The sequence below is a fragment of the Electrona antarctica genome, assembly GCF_951216825.1.
Source record: "Electrona antarctica genome assembly, chromosome: 11".
NCBI classification, from domain to species: domain Eukaryota; kingdom Metazoa; phylum Chordata; class Actinopteri; order Myctophiformes; family Myctophidae; genus Electrona; species Electrona antarctica.
This window is the reverse complement of record NC_136792.1, coordinates 8,390,194-8,409,753: the sequence shown is the minus strand read 5'-3', so window position 1 is coordinate 8,409,753 and position 19,560 is coordinate 8,390,194. Positions and strand designations below refer to the sequence as shown.

General features: G+C 44.0%; 1 protein-coding gene across 8 annotated transcripts in view; it reads right to left on the bottom strand.

The window, feature by feature from the left end:
• The window catches only part of nf1a (neurofibromin 1a), a 132,194-nt gene that overhangs the window by 98,033 nt on the left and 14,601 nt on the right, over nucleotides 1-19,560 (bottom strand). For all 8 annotated transcript variants that reach the window (XM_079514833.1, XM_079514835.1, XM_079514840.1 and 5 more), the window contains exons 4-14: nucleotides 18,108-18,298; nucleotides 17,329-17,435; nucleotides 16,886-16,953; nucleotides 15,669-15,744; nucleotides 13,354-13,511; nucleotides 11,714-11,887; nucleotides 8,666-8,794; nucleotides 7,681-7,755; nucleotides 6,726-6,857; nucleotides 5,562-5,699; nucleotides 259-372 (exon numbers count right to left, since the gene is read on the bottom strand). In XM_079514833.1, coding sequence (XP_079370959.1) covers nucleotides 259-372; nucleotides 5,562-5,699; nucleotides 6,726-6,857; nucleotides 7,681-7,755; nucleotides 8,666-8,794; nucleotides 11,714-11,887; nucleotides 13,354-13,511; nucleotides 15,669-15,744; nucleotides 16,886-16,953; nucleotides 17,329-17,435; nucleotides 18,108-18,298 — 1,362 coding nt within the window. The remainder of the gene's footprint in view (nucleotides 1-258; nucleotides 373-5,561; nucleotides 5,700-6,725; nucleotides 6,858-7,680; nucleotides 7,756-8,665; nucleotides 8,795-11,713; nucleotides 11,888-13,353; nucleotides 13,512-15,668; nucleotides 15,745-16,885; nucleotides 16,954-17,328; nucleotides 17,436-18,107; nucleotides 18,299-19,560) is intronic.

Here is a 19,560-nt window from a genome sequence, read left to right as displayed (position 1 = left end):
CTCTGCTCCGATTTCAGAACGATTTGGTTTCAGCATCAAAGATCGCTCTGTAATCAATTAATTTACGAATGGTCAGCCTTGATCAGACTTCTTAGCTAACGTTTCCATTTTCATTCACCTTTGAAATATATCATAATAAATTACTGCCGTTGCGGGACCTGAAATGTCAATAAAGGTCTATCCTTCCATGTAAATGCCCCATCCCTATTCAACATGAGGTATAACAAAAAATGCATTGAAGAAATGAGGAAGTCTCACCTCCATGGCCTCCTGGGACAGCTGGGCTGAGTTGGCCAGAGGAACCAGCTGTACCAGGCCTGTGATGAGCTCTGCTGCACTGCTCTGGATCTCTGGGGCCTGCTTCACTGGATTCTAACACAGCGATAGACATAGCAAAACAACATTTAGCAAAAACATAGCAAGATTTGGCAGCCAGAGAGGTGAACAACCATTACAATGTATGCATTTAAGCAGTCACTTTCTCATCCAGAGCGACTTACTGTACTATTGAAACACTGCTAAGGTAAATAGTCAAATAAATAAGACAGAGTGCAGAGGACAAAGTATTGCCTTGAAGAAACCTGGATACCAGGGAAACCATGCAGTGTTCATTTTTGTCCAGCTTTGAGGGTTTGTGTAAAACACAAACATTGTGTAGCACAAACATTGAAGACAAAAGTGAGGACGCAAATTGTGATTGGCCGGAATGAGATGATGGATGATGATGTATGATTTTTTCAGAATATTGATTTAGTCTTTTGAATAACACACAATTAAGTCTTAGTCCAATTTAGTCTTCTGAAAAAGTATTTTAGTCTTAGTCAACAAAATAAAGACTGAAACAATGATCCTAGCATATGTCTAAATCACATTCTTAACATTCGCAGTCGAGGAAAAAAACGATTCTAAAACGGTTGATACTGATACTTAATTCTGATTGGCTGGTTACCGTCACGTGACCGGTGTAAATTTCACCGATAACCCACACCTTCAATCACTTTATATCATTTGCAGCTGATTACGCATCTCTGTAGCTGTACTGGGGAAGGGGAGCGCTTGATTGCCTTACAAACCCATGCCGTGCGGGCGTCTAAGCACCGCCCGGCTCATCTGACAGTGAATGTGTGGCTCCAGGCAGCCCCGTAAAGACATCAAGCGCTATTCTCCCGTCACATAGCCTACTTGCTGAGCACAACAAGGAAGTGATGTGGCTCGCTCTGGTGGCGCAAAGCGTAGCTACTTTTGTGAATTAAATAGTTTTATTAGGTTAATATTGCTATATGTTTGTAACCGTTTTAGAAAAGCAATAAGACACTCAAGGCCCCAGCTTACCGGGTATTTTACAATGGCTGGGAGGTACGCCCCCAGCCATTGTAAAATACCCGGTAACCTGAGACCTCTCGTGGCTTATTGCTTAATTCTAAGCAACAAAACATGAGAACAAGTGACCAAGATACAATAGTAAACTAGCATCAAGACGAGATACAAGGGGAGTGAAGTGCTAGGGGTGAGCTGGAGACTGCATAGGGGAGTGAAGAGCTAGGGGTGAGCTGGAGACTGCATAGGTCAGTCTTCATAGTAAACTAGCATCAAGAAGAGATACAAGGGGAGTGAAGTGCTAGGGGTGAGCTGGAGACTGCATAGGTCAGTCTTCATAGTAAACTAGCATCAAGAAGAGATACAAGGGGAGTGAAGTGCTAGGGGTGAGCTGGAGACTGCATAGGTCAGTCTTCATAGTAAACTAGCATCAAGAAGAGATACAAGGGGAGTGAAGTGCTAGGGGTGAGCTGGAGACTGCATAGGTCAGTCTTCATAGTAAACTAGCATCAAGAAGAGATACAAGGGGAGTGAAGTGCTAGGGGTGAGCTGGAGACTGCATAGGTCAGTCTTCATAGTAAACTAGCATCAAGACGAGATACAAGGGGAGTGAAGTGCTAGGGGTGAGCTGGAGACTGCATAGGTCAGTCTTCATAGTAAACTAGCATCAAGAAGAGATACAAGGGGAGTGAAGTGCTAGGGGTGAGCTGGAGACTGCATAGGTCAGTCTTCATAGTAAACTAGCATCAAGAAGAGATACAAGGGGAGTGAAGTGCTAGGGGTGAGCTGGAGACTGCATAGGTCAGTCTTCATAGTAAACTAGCATCAAGAAGAGATACAAGGGGAGTGAAGTGCTAGGGGTGAGCTGGAGACTGCATAGGTCAGTCTTCATAGTAAACTAGCATCAAGAAGAGATACAAGGGGAGTGAAGTGCTAGGGGTGAGCTGGAGACTGCATAGGTCAGTCTTCATAGTAAACTAGCATCAAGACGAGATACAAGGGGAGTGAAGTGCTAGGGGTGAGCTGGAGACTGCATAGGTCAGTCTTCATAGTAAACTAGCATCAAGAAGAGATACAAGGGGAGTGAAGTGCTAGGGGTGAGCTGGAGACTGCATAGGTCAGTCTTCATAGTAAACTAGCATCAAGAAGAGATACAAGGGGAGTGAAGTGCTAGGGGTGAGCTGGAGACTGCATAGGTCAGTCTTCATAGTAAACTAGCATCAAGACGAGATACAAGGGGAGTGAAGTGCTAGGGGTGAGCTGGAGACTGCATAGGTCAGTCTTCATAGTAAACTAGCATCAAGAAGAGATACAAGGGGAGTGAAGTGCTAGGGGTGAGCTGGAGACTGCATAGGTCAGTCTTCATAGTAAACTAGCATCAAGAAGAGATACAAGGGGAGTGAAGTGCTAGGGGTGAGCTGGAGACTGCATAGGTCAGTCTTCATAGTAAACTAGCATCAAGAAGAGATACAAGGGGAGTGAAGTGCTAGGGGTGAGCTGGAGACTGCATAGGTCAGTCTTCATAGTAAACTAGCATCAAGAAGAGATACAAGGGGAGTGAAGTGCTAGGGGTGAGCTGGAGACTGCATAGGTCAGTCTTCATAGTAAACTAGCATCAAGAAGAGATACAAGGGGAGTGAAGTGCTAGGGGTGAGCTGGAGACTGCATAGGTCAGTCTTCATAGTAAACTAGCATCAAGAAGAGATACAAGGGGAGTGAAGAGCTAGGGGTGAGCTGGAGACTGCATAGGTCAGTCTTCATAGTAAACTAGCATCAAGAAGAGATACAAGGGGAGTGAAGTGCTAGGGGTGAGCTGGAGACTGCATAGGTCAGTCTTCATAGTAAACTAGCATCAAGAAGAGATACAAGGGGAGTGAAGTGCTAGGGGTGAGCTGGAGACTGCATAGGTCAGTCTTCATAGTAAACTAGCATCAAGAAGAGATACAAGGGGAGTGAAGTGCTAGGGGTGAGCTGGAGACTGCATAGGTCAGTCTTCATAGTAAACTAGCATCAAGACGAGATACAAGGGGAGTGAAGTGCTAGGGGTGAGCTGGAGACTGCATAGGTCAGTCTTCATAGTAAACTAGCATCAAGAAGAGATACAAGGGGAGTGAAGTGCTAGGGGTGAGCTGGAGACTGCATAGGTCAGTCTTCATAGTAAACTAGCATCAAGACGAGATACAAGGGGAGTGAAGAGCTAGGGGTGAGCTGGAGACTGCTTAGGTCAGTCTTCAGACAATGGCAATAAATTGAGAGTGAGGCTACAATTCTGAATGCAATGGGGAGTTTTATTCCACTGTTTGGGAGCCATAGCGGAGAAGAGATTGTGTTATAGAATTGATAGAATGCCTACTGTGCGTAACTGCATATTATACTTCACTTCACAACCGGGGGTCATGACACAGACCCTTGCTGCTGTCAGTCAACAGTTGAGTTCAAACAATTCTACTCTTCTCCTTCTGAACCTAACCATCTTTGTTGTAATGTCTCTCAGTCCATGACATTCAAGGAAAACTTCTTTGAGTAGCATCTGAAACGACACCTCGGGTAGTGCGGTTGCCTGGTCGTGGGGCATGGGAGGAGACAGGACTTGGCAGCTGTGGTCTAGCAAGCCTGCTTGGGCCCTGCTGTGATGATTAGGATCTTAATTAAAGTTTGTCTATCCTTCACCCTTGGCGGAAATATTATTCTTTTCCATAACGGTTGTCCGGGTGTGTTTTATGGAAGGCTCAGACAGCATTCCTGTGTTGGCTGATTCAAGAGAGTGGGAAGGGTTGTTCTTGAAGGTATGTGGGATACCATGCCCTTAGTTGCCTTGTAGGCCATCAACAGTGTTTTGAAATGATGTGTGATGGCAGTTTAATTTAGTATTAATTCATTAATTAATTAATTAGTCAGTTAAGTTTTTTGATTAGCAGAGTAATCTACATAATATAATAAAACATAAGCCAACTAGAAAAAGTGCCCTTCTGGGCACAGGTCTCCACCAGGAGAATAGGAGTGTGTGTGTGATGTTTGGCAAAATGTTTAGGAGTAATATAAACATGTTTTTTTGTTTGTTTGTTTCTTAAAACAAATTTCTTCATTTTGTTGAGGAAATGCAGAGCCAGATCACTCATAGCATCTCTGAGGATAGAATTCTGGATGAGCAGGACATGTGCAGCATTTTGTACAAAACGGGCTACTCCTGAAAACTTTGGAAGGCAATCTTAGCTAATCAGTGTAGAATCTGAGAAATCCAACAGGCTCGTCTTGATCACATGACTACAGAGATCATGTGTACCGATTTGCGTGAGATTTGGTTGAAATCTGTGCGACTAACATAAACAATGTGTTTTGCAGAAATCGGCCTCATGGTGGCGCTATAACCGGCAGATGTGGAGGGATGCAGGGAAAATGTTTTTCCATGGCCTCTAGGGAGTGCACATACATAAGTTGTCGATGCAGTTATAGGTAAAAACAGGAATTGGCCTGTTATAGCGCCACCGTGAGGCTGATTTGGGGGAAAAATAGTGGCATGTCGTCCTCGGCCTAGTGGAAATGTGCGTGTATAATTTCATGGAAATTGGACACTGTGTTTGTGCATTTTGTTCGAAACGGACCAATCATGTGAGCTTTGGAAGCCAATCTTAGCCAATCAGGATAGAAGATGGGAAATTGTGCAGATCTGTGTTGATCACATGACTATGGAGATAGTGTATACCGAATTGTGTGATGTATGGATAAAATGTGTACGAGTTATCTACAGAAATGTGTTTTGCCTAAATCGGCCTCATGGTGGCGCTATAACAGGCCGTTGAGGAATATTTGGGGCAGAGGTTCGTCGTTGGCATCCAGGGAGTGTGTGTGCAAAGTTTGGCATGGATCGGGCCAACGGTGCCGGAGATTAGCTGATAACGGACGGACGGAAGGACGGACGGACACACACACACACGGACGGAGTGCAAAACATACTCTCTCCCCATGCCTTCGGCCTGGTGGAGACAATAAAATAATATATATAGTAAATGCTCATTACAAATTATCTGAACCCAAACACAGTGAGAAATTGAAATTGCTAAATAATATGTTTAGCCAGAACATTTTAAATCTTATGCAACAAAGACGAGCATGCACAATTTGGTTGTTTGCGTTAGCATAATAGGCAGAAATGTTCACATGAGACAACACTAAACCGAATTACAAGATAACCAACCAACTATCTTGAGCAATTTGAACAATCGATGGGTTTCGGCCCTACTCACATGCAGCATGAGCTTGGGGTCTGCATGGATGAGCTTGACCAAGGCGAGGAGGAGGCACTTGTAACTTCGTGTGTCCAGCTCTGCGCCTTTCTCTTTGAACTTAAGGCTGGTCGTCATCTTCTCCTTGAAGGTGAGACTCTGTTGGGAGCAGAAAACAGCACCATTTTGTTGATATGGCTGAGGTCATTATGTATGTGCAGTGATGTAAATAGGTTTTCAATGTAATGAGTCCCGGGATGGTCTTTTAGACGAGTCCCAGGGACATTTTATGAGTCCCACGGACATTTTATGAGTCCCACTTCAACGTTAGGAGTCATATTTTGCCATTTTTACAAATTGTAGCATTTATCTCCCATTACATTTTATAATGTGGTTATATTCATGTAGAAAACAGAAGAAGAAATGATTATTATAACTAAAGCTAGCAAAATAAACTAGACCCCCTAGACCCACCCTTTGTGTTTTAAGCATTATGTTCTACTTTAGCTATTTAAAAATAGCAGATCTACAAGCTCATAGCTCGGCACCGAGTGCCACGCTACAAGCTTGTAGATCTGCTATTTTTTGAAAAATCGTGAAATTGTGGCACAAATCTTTGAATTTGTGCTACAAATCTTTCAGAGTGAAAGTTTTTAACTCAAATCTTTGCTTGGGGGGTCCCTGGAACAACATATTTTCAGATGCGGGTCCGCGGCCAAATACAGCTAATTCTGGGGGTCCTTGACATGAAAGAGGTGGAGCACCACTGACATAGAAAAATAGGTTTTTCAGAAAACTGTCAGGATTTAGAAACCGATAAAAATCGGCCTCAGGTCTAAATGGGTTAAAACTGGTTGATGGACCCCCCACTAATGAGAAGAGAGAGGGTCAGCTGCAGCACAATTGGTTGAGTCAACGGGGGGGCAATGTCCAATGAACACAGCATAATATCACAGAGGTCTTTCTAGCTGTGAAAAACTAACCGAGGTCAAAACAAACAGCGGTTCATGTTTATGTGTTTCACACATGAACTGCTGCCCCCTAGGTCTCAAACTGTGAACTTCTTGTCAACGGGTGTAAAGTAAAAGCTCTTGTGTGGATACTACTGAGGTGTGTCAGTAAAAGCTCTTGTGTGGATACTACTGAGGTGTGTCGTGCGTGACATGTGATTTATTTTTGTCATACCGGCGTCCCGCGTAGAGGGGCATGTGTGTTGAGTCCTTGGATGACCCGGTTGAGGGTGTCCGAGAACATGAAGCGCAGCTCTCCAGAGTAGCTGTATACTGCATCAATCTTAGGCCACCAGTCCAGATGGGACTGGGAGAGAGAGAGAGAGCACACACACACACACACACACACACACACACACACACAATTCATTCAAGTTGCCTGGTAATAATAATATATCTGTACAGACCACGTAAGTATACCGTACACAGAATACACGTACATATTAAGCCCATATAACGCATACCTGTACAAGTGTACAGAGAGAGAGAGAGAGAGAGAGAGATACATATACACATACACACACACTTGTACAGAGTATGCCCCTAGACCAGGGGTGGGCAACCGGCGGCCCGGGGGCCACATGCGGCCCCCACCTTCACTTAATGTGGCCCTCAGGTTAATGTCAGAATACTGATATAATATTGGTTTCAGCCATTAAAATTCCACAACATGCAAACATGACCCACTGTAATTACTTCAGTCTAAATTAGTAGCTCAATTGCTCAACACAAGTATAGTTTGAAATTACATTAATTTTCAGGATTCCAATTCAAAAATAGCAAAAAATAATTCAATATTTCAATTCGAATATAGCAAAAATAGCCGATCTACAAGCTCAAAATGTGTCGCAGCGCGACGCGTTTTGAGCTTGTAGATCGGCTATTTTTGCTACGACAGTAATATATGGCCCTAGGTAGTGAGTGTGGAAATATAGTGGCCCTCTCCATCGTCAAAGTTGCCCACCCCTGCCCTAGACAGTATACTGTACTTGTACAGATTATTCCCATATGAAGTATACTATCACAGTATGTCTGTACATAATGTACGCATACGGTATGCTCGCCCATACATCCAGTGCATATACAGTACAGCATTATACAGATTATGCCACAGGGTACAGATTACTTACATTGGTGATGATTCTGTGCAAGGAGTTGACGAGGACAAAGTGAAAGATTGAAGGAGAGGAGGCGGCCAAACAGACCTGCAGGGGGAGACAGGGGAAACAAAACCCATTAGTCCTTTTTTATAATTACAATATCTCAATGTCAGGGGGAGAAACCACCTAACTCCAAAAGGTTTTGTTTTCCCCCCCAGGAAATGAAGAAACTCTTGCCTTTTTAAAACAATGTAATACTGCCTCATCAAAGTTGGTATTGTGACTATAATATATTGTATGAGAGGGGGAGAGGTAGTGGAGTTAGCTGCTTTTGCAGCCAGTTTGAGGGTCCAATGGATTTAGCAGTTTTTGTTCACATCGCACATACCATACCAGTAACTTTCATTAGCCCTCCATAAAGATTATTTTTTTCTCTTATCAAGAGAGGGGACATGGACCCCTAAACCTTACCTTGTCCCATTTAGACCCGAGGCCGACTCTAAACACGCCTTCTAAATCCTGACCCAGGATTTCTTAAAAACATTTAGAGTTTCAGTTTGAAACATTTTGGGTTCGATCCCTGGCCGGGTCATACCAAAGACTATAAAAATTATATAGCGCCTTTATCCAAGGCGCTTTACATAGATTGTGCATTACATTCACCCATTCATACACCGATTGCGGCGGAAGCCATGCAAGGTACCAACCAGCACATCGGGAGCAATTTGGAGTTCAGTGTCTTGCCCAAGGACACATGTAGACAGGAGGAGCCGGGATTCGAACCGCCGACCCATGGATCATTGGACGACCTGCTCTACCTCCTGAGCCAGTCGCCCCAATTTATTTTCTTTTTTTTTTTTTAAGTTTTCTACTGTGTGTGCGTGCGTGCGTGCGTGCGTGCGTGCGTGCGTGCGTGCGTGCATGCGTGCGCTGACAGACATGTTCTGCTGGTTTACATAGTAATGGCTCACTAAATTCGCAATAATTCCTGCCTCTCCAATTTGTGTGAACGTACCTTAAAGTGCTGGTTGTTGTGCGGATTGATGCGGAAGCAGGAGACAAAACAGTCCATCATGAGGTCCACGTCGGCGTTCTGACTGCCTGTCCCCCGCCAGAAGGGCTTGGCTGGGTTGAACAGCAACGTCTGGAGGAAGAGGGAAGGAAAAGAGACTCATGTCAACTCAATACGCTTCATGTTCATGTTGCTCTCCAAACATAATTAAAATATACAGTTGTTGCAAAACGTGTGCTTCTAGCACATCGGCTGAAAAGTATTACTTGTACTTTATTACTTAACCCATTCTGGGCGGGAACCCCTTTTGGTGTTAGCATTATGTTATGCTTTAGCTATTGAAAAATAGCCAAGCCACCTAGCCAAAATGAAACCTAAGCTTTTTTTGACCCCAGGTGTTAACTGGGGACAGGGAGGAACTCCTTATATGGTCAGCACACTCTATAGTAGGGAGGAATATCACAACAAAACAAAAAAAGAAGTGATATTTTAATTAAGTGAAATCACTGAATATACCTTCACTTCACCCCTTTTGCAACCAGATCTTATTTTAATGATGTTTGGGAGACAAGAAACACGTTCCTGGGGTTTTTATGTGGGCAATATGTGTTTTTAAATATTTTAGTATTTCAAAGTGTCCATGATGTCATGGACACTGCGGCTCACTTCCTTCCCGGACTACAATTCCCACAATTCTTTGGTGCACTGCTCCTCCTTGTGGATAGGGTGAGGGCTGTCTTACTGAGACATCATGTAGTCCAGGAAGTAAGTGAGCCCAGTGTTCATGACATCGTGGAGTACATGGACACTTTGAAATACTAAAATATCTAACACATATTTCCCACATAAAAACCCCAGGAAAGTGTTTCTTGTCTCCCAAACATAATTAAATTGCACCCAAAATCATCACCGACAGTGAAAACCTCACACTGGGGGCAACACGGCCATCTACCAGGAGATGGCAGAGCACGTTGGGACTTCCGTATGTTGACCAGCTTTATGGACAAGATGATTTCCTTTTCCAGCAAGACTTGGCAACCGGCCACAGTGGTGTATGGGTGTATGTATGTATGGGATGATCAAACTGTGTATGATGTGTTGAATTACTGCAGGCTGCCCAGTGCCGCCCACTGCCAGTCCCAGACAGAGAACAGCTGCAGTGCAAGGTGCAAGGACTTTTCATTTACAGCCTGTGTCCACAGACACTGCTTTTAATGAGCGGGAGGGCGCTTTGAATATCATCTTCATGGCACTAGTCTAGCATGCAAATTCACACGTGCAATGTTCTAAGCCAGGTTGTGTTTATTAGCACACGTAGCTTCTGCTTCGCTCAAACAGCTTAAACATCAACTTCTCATGGTTGTGGGAGTGACGTGTCGTGGCTGCGTTCGTATGTGTGTTTGCTGTGGATCGCGCAGGTGTGTGTGTGTGTGTGTGTGTGTGTATATTAGGGCTGAGACTCGATTAAAAAAAATCTAATTACAGGCTTTGTAATTAATTAATCTCAATTAAACACATTTTAATCGCATATTATTTGACCTGAGAACAGTGAGAAGCATTTTTTAGCATTTCTTTTCAAATGGATTTTGGTATATACGAGCGAATCAATGAATAGTTACTACATAAGGTTATTTTTATTTTATAGGTAGGCTAGCGATCTATACACCTGAATATTCAGGTAGTGTATATGAATACTCAAATGTGATTTACATGGGGCCGGGGCATGAGAAAACTAATAAAAAAAACTATTAGGGGCGGGGGGGGCATTAAGACGAAGCAATACAATCAGTGGAATGAGCTACAGTATCTTGGGACTGGGGAGTTTTGGGGAGTGCATTCCACAGGGTTGGGTCAAGTGTGTGTTGGATATAGGTCTTTGAACTCCTAGTCTCTCGAGTCTCCAGAATGTTGACTCCACCAATAAAGGAAAAGAGGGCGCTGTTTTTACTTTGTTTTGACGATGGGTTCTCAGATTGTTGAACTCCTAACCAAACGCAAGTTGCCCCACATGGCCCCTACGCCGGCTATGTAGCTCTACATAGCAGAGGGAGAGGTTCCATATGGGGCCAGATTAACGTTAGCTTCCACATGGGGCGGCGGTGGCTCAGGGGTAGAGTGGCTGGATGGTAACCGCACGGTTGCCTGTTCAAACCCGGGCTCCCCCAGAGTTAGTGTCGAAGTGTCCTTGAGCAAGACACTGAACCCCCAAAAGAAATAGTGCCTTGCATGGTTTCTGCCGCCATCGGTGTATGAATGTGTGTGTGTGAATGGGTGAATTGATGCACAATCTATGTAAAGCGCCTTGGATAAAGGCGCTATATAAATGCACCATTTACCATTTACCACATGTTTCACATCGAGTACACCGGAGGCTTGTTGTGGTGTAGTGATACATGTATGCGAAATCACTACAAACGCTAACGTAACCACGTTAGCTAGTAACCAGCTATCGCAAAGCTAACGTTAGTCATTCCCATGTGGAACCCCCTCCCTCTGCTATTGCACATAACCGTGCTTTTGTCCACGCTTCCATCCGTTCGCCTTTTAAATCTAAGTGTCCCATCAACTGGGCCAAGCAACGCCTTCTCATCTGGTTCTTCATGTCTGCGTGTGGGGTTTGTTGTTAACGCTGCTGTGGCTTGGTTGGTGCATCAGCATAAACGGTATGTGCAACTCGTCCAGTGAGAAACGTTCCTCGGTGAAAAAACAAAGTGCGATCAAAATGTGTTAATTTTTTTTAACGTGATAGTTTTTCTGTAATTAATTCATCGTAATTAACACAGAGGTGGTGGAGTTAGCTGCATTAGCAGACAAGTTTGAGAGTCGAATGGAGTTAAGAGTTTTTGTCCGAAGCACTTCATAATACTTTTCATTGGTTCAATATTTTTTTTACCCAACGGGTGTTGTAAAGGGTGTTCAATAGCACCGATTTATTTGATCTATCAAAAGATGTATGGTTAGAACTAAGAATAATCACTAATAAAGTAATAGATAAGAGCTGCAGCCATGAAATACTGTGGGTAATAGAAGGCCTGGAACAGCCAGACTCACCTTGAGGTCCATGACGATTGACTGGACGAGTAGGAAGATGACAGAGTGATCCTCCCAGTTGATGTAGGTGGAAGCTTTACACAGTTTGACACAGGCGATGGCTGCACTCTCCGTCAGCTGTTTGCTGCCTCCCTGGCCGGCCAGCGCCTTCCGCAAGCTGTCCAGGAACAGTTTCTGGAGACGGACACAAGTCGGGGACGCACGTGTTAAATGTTTCTGCTCGTAAAGACTGTCCGTGTGCGTGCGTGCATGCGTGTGTGCACTGTGCGTGTGCACTGGGTGGTCTCCGTTTCAGATGACATTACCAGTTCCAGAAGAACCAGCTGCAACTCTGAAATAACATTTTCATTTGTTTTTAACCGATCACCAGGTCATTCAGTTCACTGTTTCTCAACTAGTGGAAGGACATTTTTAAAAATCAACAAATCCACCACCTGTTGAAAACCCATGGTTTAAATCATCGAATCCTATCGTATCGCCATGAATTAACCCATATCGTCAATGTATCATATCGTCAACCATGTCGTCGTCATCGTGATGCGTATCGTATCTCTGTTCAAATGTATCGTTACACGCCTAATGTTATACAGGGTTAAGTGGTTTGACTAATCGATTGAGTTCATTATTTAAAGGACAACTTTAGTTTTTTTCAACCAAGGTTCATGTTTTAGGTTTTTATTAGAGAAACTAAAAGGTGAGTGTTAATTTTCTTTCATTTGCTGCTTTCTTTCGTTTTAGGGATTTTAGCAGTTTTTGACAGGGGGGCGGGGGCATGTGAGCATGGGTCTAAATATGTATTTTTTTACAAAATGTTATGGCAATTTATTTTTTTATTATTTACTATAGTCCTACTAGACCCCAATAAATTACATCTGGCCACAAAGGATCTATTGAATGTGACAAACTGACATATTGAGCCTATACACACAGTATAAGCCTTCCCCCAGTAGGCTACATTCAGTAGATCCTGAATGGATTCTGTGGCCAGATGTAATTTCCTGGCGTTTATTAGGACTATAGTAAACGATAAAAAAAGAAATCACCACAAAAGTGTGTAAAAAAAAATACATATTTAGCCCCATGTTCGAATGCCCCCGCCCCCCTGTCAAAAACAGCTAAAATCCCTAAAACGAAATAAAGCAGCAAATGAAAGAAAATGTACACTCATCTTTTACTTTATCTAATAACAACCTAAAACATGAACCTTGGTTGAAAAAAACTAAAGTTGTCCTTTAAGGATGGGAACCACTTTTTGTAACTATAGCTTTCAGGATGGGAACCCCTTTTGGGGTTGTTGCCATGTACAGTATATAGCAACAAGCATTTGTTATTTTTGAATAAATATTTGAAGGTTTGCAAAAATCCTTCAATCCTAAATGGGTTTTAAAAAATATATTTTTTTTTAATTGATATTTAAATTGTGTTGTGCCAATTTGTTGATATACTAGTGTATATAAGACAGAAATATGACAAAAAAACTACTTTTTTTCAATTATGGTTTCTAAATATAGGTTTTGATGTATTTTGTATTAATTGCCCGACCCTAGCATGTGTGTGTGTGTGTGTGTGTGTGTGTGTGTGTGTGTGTGTGTGTGTGTGTGTGTGTGTGTGTGCGCGCATGCGTCAGTGCGTGCGTGTACCTTGTTGGCCTTGCTCTCCTCCACCGTGTCCCTGGTGATGGTCTGTGTGATCTCTGGACAGAGGATGAGGAGGATGATCTGCAGTGGCCACACCGCAGCCTTCCTCTTGGCGCTCTCAGCAAAGCTGTCCACCAGGTCAAACAGTTTCTCGGCAGCTTCTGATGGAACGCACGCACACAGATTCAGACTCGGGAGACGCACGCCCAAATGCACGTGCACATGCGCACGCAGGCGATAACGAACGCACACGGTTATTCGCTGTAGTGCCCTGATCTCCTCCTCCTCCTCCCCCCCCCCTAAAACATGATCATCAGGTACTCGATTTATTTTCAAATGTGACTTGAGTCACATTCAGAGGTGGTTTCAAATCTGATTTAAATCCGATCTGAGGAGATATCCGTCTCAGTCTGAATGCAACGACCAGATGATGTGACCCAAGTCATCAAACTGGATCAAACTATCCAAAAACGTCACATGCAGCGCGACCCGAGCGCTGCTGACGTGACCAGGTCATGGTCACTTGCAAACAGTAGTGTGAATTGTCGTCGAGCCAAAAGATCGGATTTGAGAAAAATTAATCGGATTTGACTTGATGTGACCGCAGTCTAAATCAGGCCTTAGAGCTGGTGACCCCCGGAAATGCTTTGGCCATGTCTTGCGACCCCCCCCCCGCCCCGCCCCCCGCCCCACCCTCAATACAAATTGACCGCTACAATAACCTTAACCCATTTAGACCTGGGGACGATTCTAAAAAAAATTCTTCTAAGTTCTCAGTTTCCTGAAAAACCCTATGTTTTTATATCAGTGGTGCTCAACCTTTTTCATGTCAAAGACCCCCAGAATTATCTGTAATTGGCTGCGGACCCCCATCTGAAAATATGTAGTTCCAGGGACGCCCCAGAAGCATATACATACACAGATTTCTGCCACATTTTCACGATTTTTCAAAAATAGCAGATCTACGAGCTTGTAGATCTGCTATTTTTCAATAGCTAAAGTATAGCATAATGCTAAAACACCAACAGGGGTTCCTGCCCAGAATGGGTTAATAGGGAAATACATCATGAATAAATAAAACTAACCAGATAACTTTTTTTTCTTTTAAATCTGGGGACTCCCCAAAATAATTTGGCGACCCCCCCGAGGGGTCGCGACCCCCTGGTTGAGAACCCCTGTATTAGAGTAATGTTAACTCCATAGACGCATACAAAACCGAAAAAAGTACTAAAATCACGGCACTACATCTTTAACTCTAAAGGTTACAGCTGCGTAATAATCACGCTGAGGTGTGAGAGACCAGACAAGAGACCCAAGGTTTCTGGTAGATTTCTCCGGCACGCCCCCGTGTTATCCCAGACAATGTTTCATGACCGACGGGGCACAGTGAGGTCAGATCTAAACATCTATAGAAGGAAGGTTTTACCTTAACCCATTTTGACCTGAGATCAGATTCTAAAAATGTCTTCTACATCCTGACAGTTTTCTGAAAAAGCTGTTTCTATGTCAGTCGTTCTTCGATTTTTCAAAAATAGCAGACCTACAAGTTCATAGCGCGGCACTCGGTGCCGCGCTATGAGCTTGTAGATCTGCTATTTTTCAATAGCTAAAGCATAACATAATGCTAACACCAAAAGGGGTTCCCGCCCAAAATGGGTTAATCTTCCAAAGACATTGAGAGGCCACGCTAATTGGAGCCAAATCCAATCGGAAGCTTGTTTTGGAGCCAAATCTAATTATCCAAAACTAATAAACAGGATCAGAGTCCAAAACTCATGTTGCCTTCCTCTAAGACTCCACTAGTATCGAAATGTTGACTCGAAGCAAAACGTCTCGTTGAATTTTGAAAAAAGAGATCCGTTAGAAATCCTTGTTTTTCAACCATTCAATAAATGAGGTAAAAGCAAAGCAAAGTTCTTTGTTTACCCAGGGTGAATGGACTAAGCTCGAGATGCTTGTTTACAGCCAGACCCTGCTCATAGAACATTTCATGGTAGGGGTTCAATGCCTTGCTCAAGGGCACTTCAGCGGTGGTAATTTTAACGTGCCGGTCCGGGGATTCGAACTGGCGACCTTCCGATAACAAGACCGCTCCGCAAACCGTTCGGCCACCACTGCCCTGGTGTGTTGGGGGGGGGGGGGGTGCTCACCACAGAGCACCCCAACAAAGCTCACAGGTTTGAGTCCATCTTGGGACCCTTTGTCACGTCCACCTCTCTCTCTCCGACCGTCCTCTGCTTTCTGTGTCTCTCCCCTCTGCCATCTAGTACCGCAGTAATGGCTTAAAAAATAGAACGCCCTTCAGTCTGTGTACCCACCTGCCATGTCTGTCTGTGGTCTGCGGTAGAGCATGGTGAACTCATCTGGGTAGTTCTCCACCCAGTTCCAAAACGCCTGAGGAAAAACAAACGCCATTTAGTGTCACAATGACCTCTACTGTGTGCGCGCACGCACGCACGCACGCACGCACGCACGCACGCACGCACGCACGCACGCACGCACGCACGCACATGAATAAGTCCACTGATAAAAGTGCAACATCGTAACATTTCCCAGATATTTTCCTGCCGCGTCTCCCCTAAGGTTTTGTCTTCTTTCTTTTGAGGGGCGCTAGCTCCTATATTCAGCAATTAGTGTAGATGTCCGTCCTACACAAAGATTAAATTCCCATTGACAATGACTGGAGAATTTACATGATATGTGTCTGTCTGAGCAAATCGGTATTTTTGTCCTACACAAACATTAAATTCCCATTGACAATGACTGAAGAATTTACATGACATGTGTCTGAGCAAATCGGTATTTTTGTCCTACACAAACATTAAATTCCCATTGACAATGAATGGAGAATTTACATGATGTGTGTCTGAGCAAATCGGTATTTTTGTCCTACAAACATTAAATTCCCATTGACAATGACTGGAGAATTTACATGTTATGTGTCTGAGCAAATCGGTATTTTTGTCCTACACAAACATTCAATTCCCATTGACAATGAATGGAGAATGTACGTCCTACTAGACCCTGTGGCGGTCGGCCACCAGCCTACTTTGGAACGATGCAACTTGGGAACCTAATAATACCTCACGAGACGTGGCGCATTTATAGTTGGATGTGTCTGAGCAATTCGGCTTAGTGTCCATTTTTGTCGTACACAAAAAAATCCCATTGACAATGAATGGAGAATTTTACGTCATAGTGTCTGAGCAAATAGGCATATGGTCTATTTTACGTCATGATGATGTACGATGATAAGAGCGCCCCTCACTTCACACAGGTGTGACTTTTTTTACATTCAAACAAGAGAAGATGCCGCAAAGCACAACACAAAGCATCTGCCTTCTAAAAAGCTCTGAGCTGAGCTGCATTTTCAGCAGAGCACTTAATTAAAAGTTCAGCTAAGTATGTAGACTATTATTTGCAACAACTGCTCAGCTAGCAATGGCCTTCCCAGAACTGTATATTTTTGCATTTAGAAGCATGACATAATGCCATCATCTCCATGCAATGGTGGAAACTGGTTAGAAAGGATTACCTTCTCCAAACTGTTGATGACAGCTAGTTGGGCGGGCTTCTTTAGGGCTTTGAACTTCATTACGGTTTCTGAAAAGTAACGACACACCATGGAGGTAATACGACATACGGTACCGATTTTCCAGTTTCTGCCCGATATTCCCCCCCCCCCCCCCCCCCCCCCCCCCTCTCCCCCCCAAATACAGGATTTTAGCGTAACATCTTAAGGAAGGGGAAAACTATTTCACCTTCAGTAGTTTAACCTCTAGAAAATAACTAGTAAAAAGATAAAGCCGACCAAACCTAGGGCTTGGTAATATGGACACAATTACACATCACAGTACGTACGTTTCACCAAATAACCTCAATATCGATATTGCGATGATATTGTGGGGGATTTCACAAATAATTTACAATGTTTGATAGATTATCATCAACAATGGTTGCGAGGACATTAGGGCTGACCTTGGAGCAACCTCTTGAGCTTGGCACAGTCCACGTTGATGTACTGCATCAGTTCTATGTCATGGACGTCCACTGTGTCCTCCGAGCACACGGTCAGCTCCTGTAGCCTGGGATAAGACACAAACACTTTGTTCACCAGTACAGGGTCAGCTCCCTGTAGCCTGGGACAAGACACACAAACTTTGTTCACCAGTACAGGGTCAGCTCTCTGTAGCCTGGGACAAGACACAGGGAACACAGGTTCCGTAGCTTACTGCATGTCAAACTGGGGGGGTCCTTGAAATTAAACAGGTTGAGAATCTCTGCTAGAGCCGTAAGAATCTTCTCTTATGGGGCTCCCTGGCATATATTTTCAAATGGGGGTCCGCAGGCTGATTAGTGTCAATTTGGGGGTCCTTGACATGAAAAGGTTATTTATTTATTTATTTTTATCCCACGATTTTGTAACCCATTTTTTTTGCACCCAGTGTCAATTATCTAATGTTATCCTGGGCGCTACACTTCCTCTGCCAACCTGGGGAGGCAGCGGGCTGAACCCATGCTTCCTTCTATGCATGAGGAGTCCAAGCTGCTTCTTTTCACCTGACAGGGGGGAGTTTCCCCGGCCGGACGTAGCACGTGGAAGGAACACGTTATTCCGACCAGTTCCTTTCCCTTCCATCAGGCACCCCGGCTGGCCAGGGGGAGGTAGTTTAGAGACCAGGATTACTGCATGTTTTTTGTGAGGGTACCTACACGGGGAGAACATGAAAAGGTTTGGGAACCACCGCTGTAGCTACCTGGTGGAGATGCGGCTGAACACGGCGTTGAAGTTGTTGCAGCTGAGTGAGAAGAGGACGCCCGAGGCCGAAGCACGCAGCTCAGCGGCGTGCGGGTGGCCCTCGCGGTATGTATGGATGAAGTGGCAGATCTCTGGAAGCAACTGCTTTACTAGCATGGTCTCATCCAGACGCAAACAGTCCTTAGATTGCTGTGGAGAGAAGGGGGGGGAAGGAGAGACGGTGAGGAAAGAGAAACAAAGAGGATGGAGAGATGGAGACAAATGGGTTAGAGAAAGTACCAGTTTATGTTAGGGTTTGTGTTCTTGTTGCTGCACTAGCAAGTCATACTGGTCGGTGGTTGCTTAACCCATTCAGGCCTGACATCGAAATAAAAAAAAAAGTTTTCTAAATCATGACAATTTTCGGAAAGATTTGAGCCACATTTTAACGTTTTTTCAAAAATAGCAGACCTACAAGTTCATAGCGCGCCACTCGGTGGCGCGCTATGAACTTGTAGGTCTGCTATTTTTCAATAGCTAGATTACAACATAATGTTTAAAACACCAAAAGGGGTTCCCGCCCAAAATGGGTTAATTGGGAGTGATTGCATGTTCCTCTGCATGCATTTCGCATTCGCACTCCTGGTGAAAGTCAGCAGTGTCAGGTGAAAAGTGTGTATCAGAGGAGATAATGCAGTTATCTCCACTCCACAGACTCTTGGGGTTCGCATGGACAGGACATGTACTTTAGTGTATGGGCCATATGCAGACCGCGGCCATCTTGCCATATAAGTTAATGGCAAGGTGCTAACAAGGTGCACTTTCCAATTGACAGTCCAATTGACATCCGCAGACATCCAAACAGAAAAGTCCCATCTGATTGTGTTAAACAACGTCAAACTCATATCACCAACATTGCAGCTGTACGAAAAGCTTGAATTATCCTCTTTCTATCGTTTGTTTCATAAAATTCCACTGTAGACATGTTATGAGCTACTTTCTGTCCTTGCAGGTGATTCCTTTTCTAAGTGTTGCAGTTTTGGAAGTGTTTGTTAGATATCACTCAACTGCCCCTGCGTACCACCCGTTTTGAATTTGCACATAATGCAGGAGGCAGCAGGACGTTGCTTTACTGAAAACGAGTGCTTCCAAACTCTGAATTCAATGGAAGCTGGCAGCTTGATCCAGAGCCCAAAGACGTTAGCGATGTCTGGATTATACTACACGGCCTCTAAGCAGTACATTTTGAGCTTTGAAAAACAGACCTCAACATACATTGACATATCAGAACCAGAAACCACGGGGAGGTTTCTCTCGATTGGTTTTACAGAGAGGGAAAAAGACGTTAACAACAGAGAAAAGAGAGGCTTAAACAAGTATGTAAGTATGTGCAGGATAGCAGCTGGCTTCCATCCGCGGGTGCGCTAATGAAAAAAATACAAAAAAAAAAGCCCTATACAGGAAACTAGCCA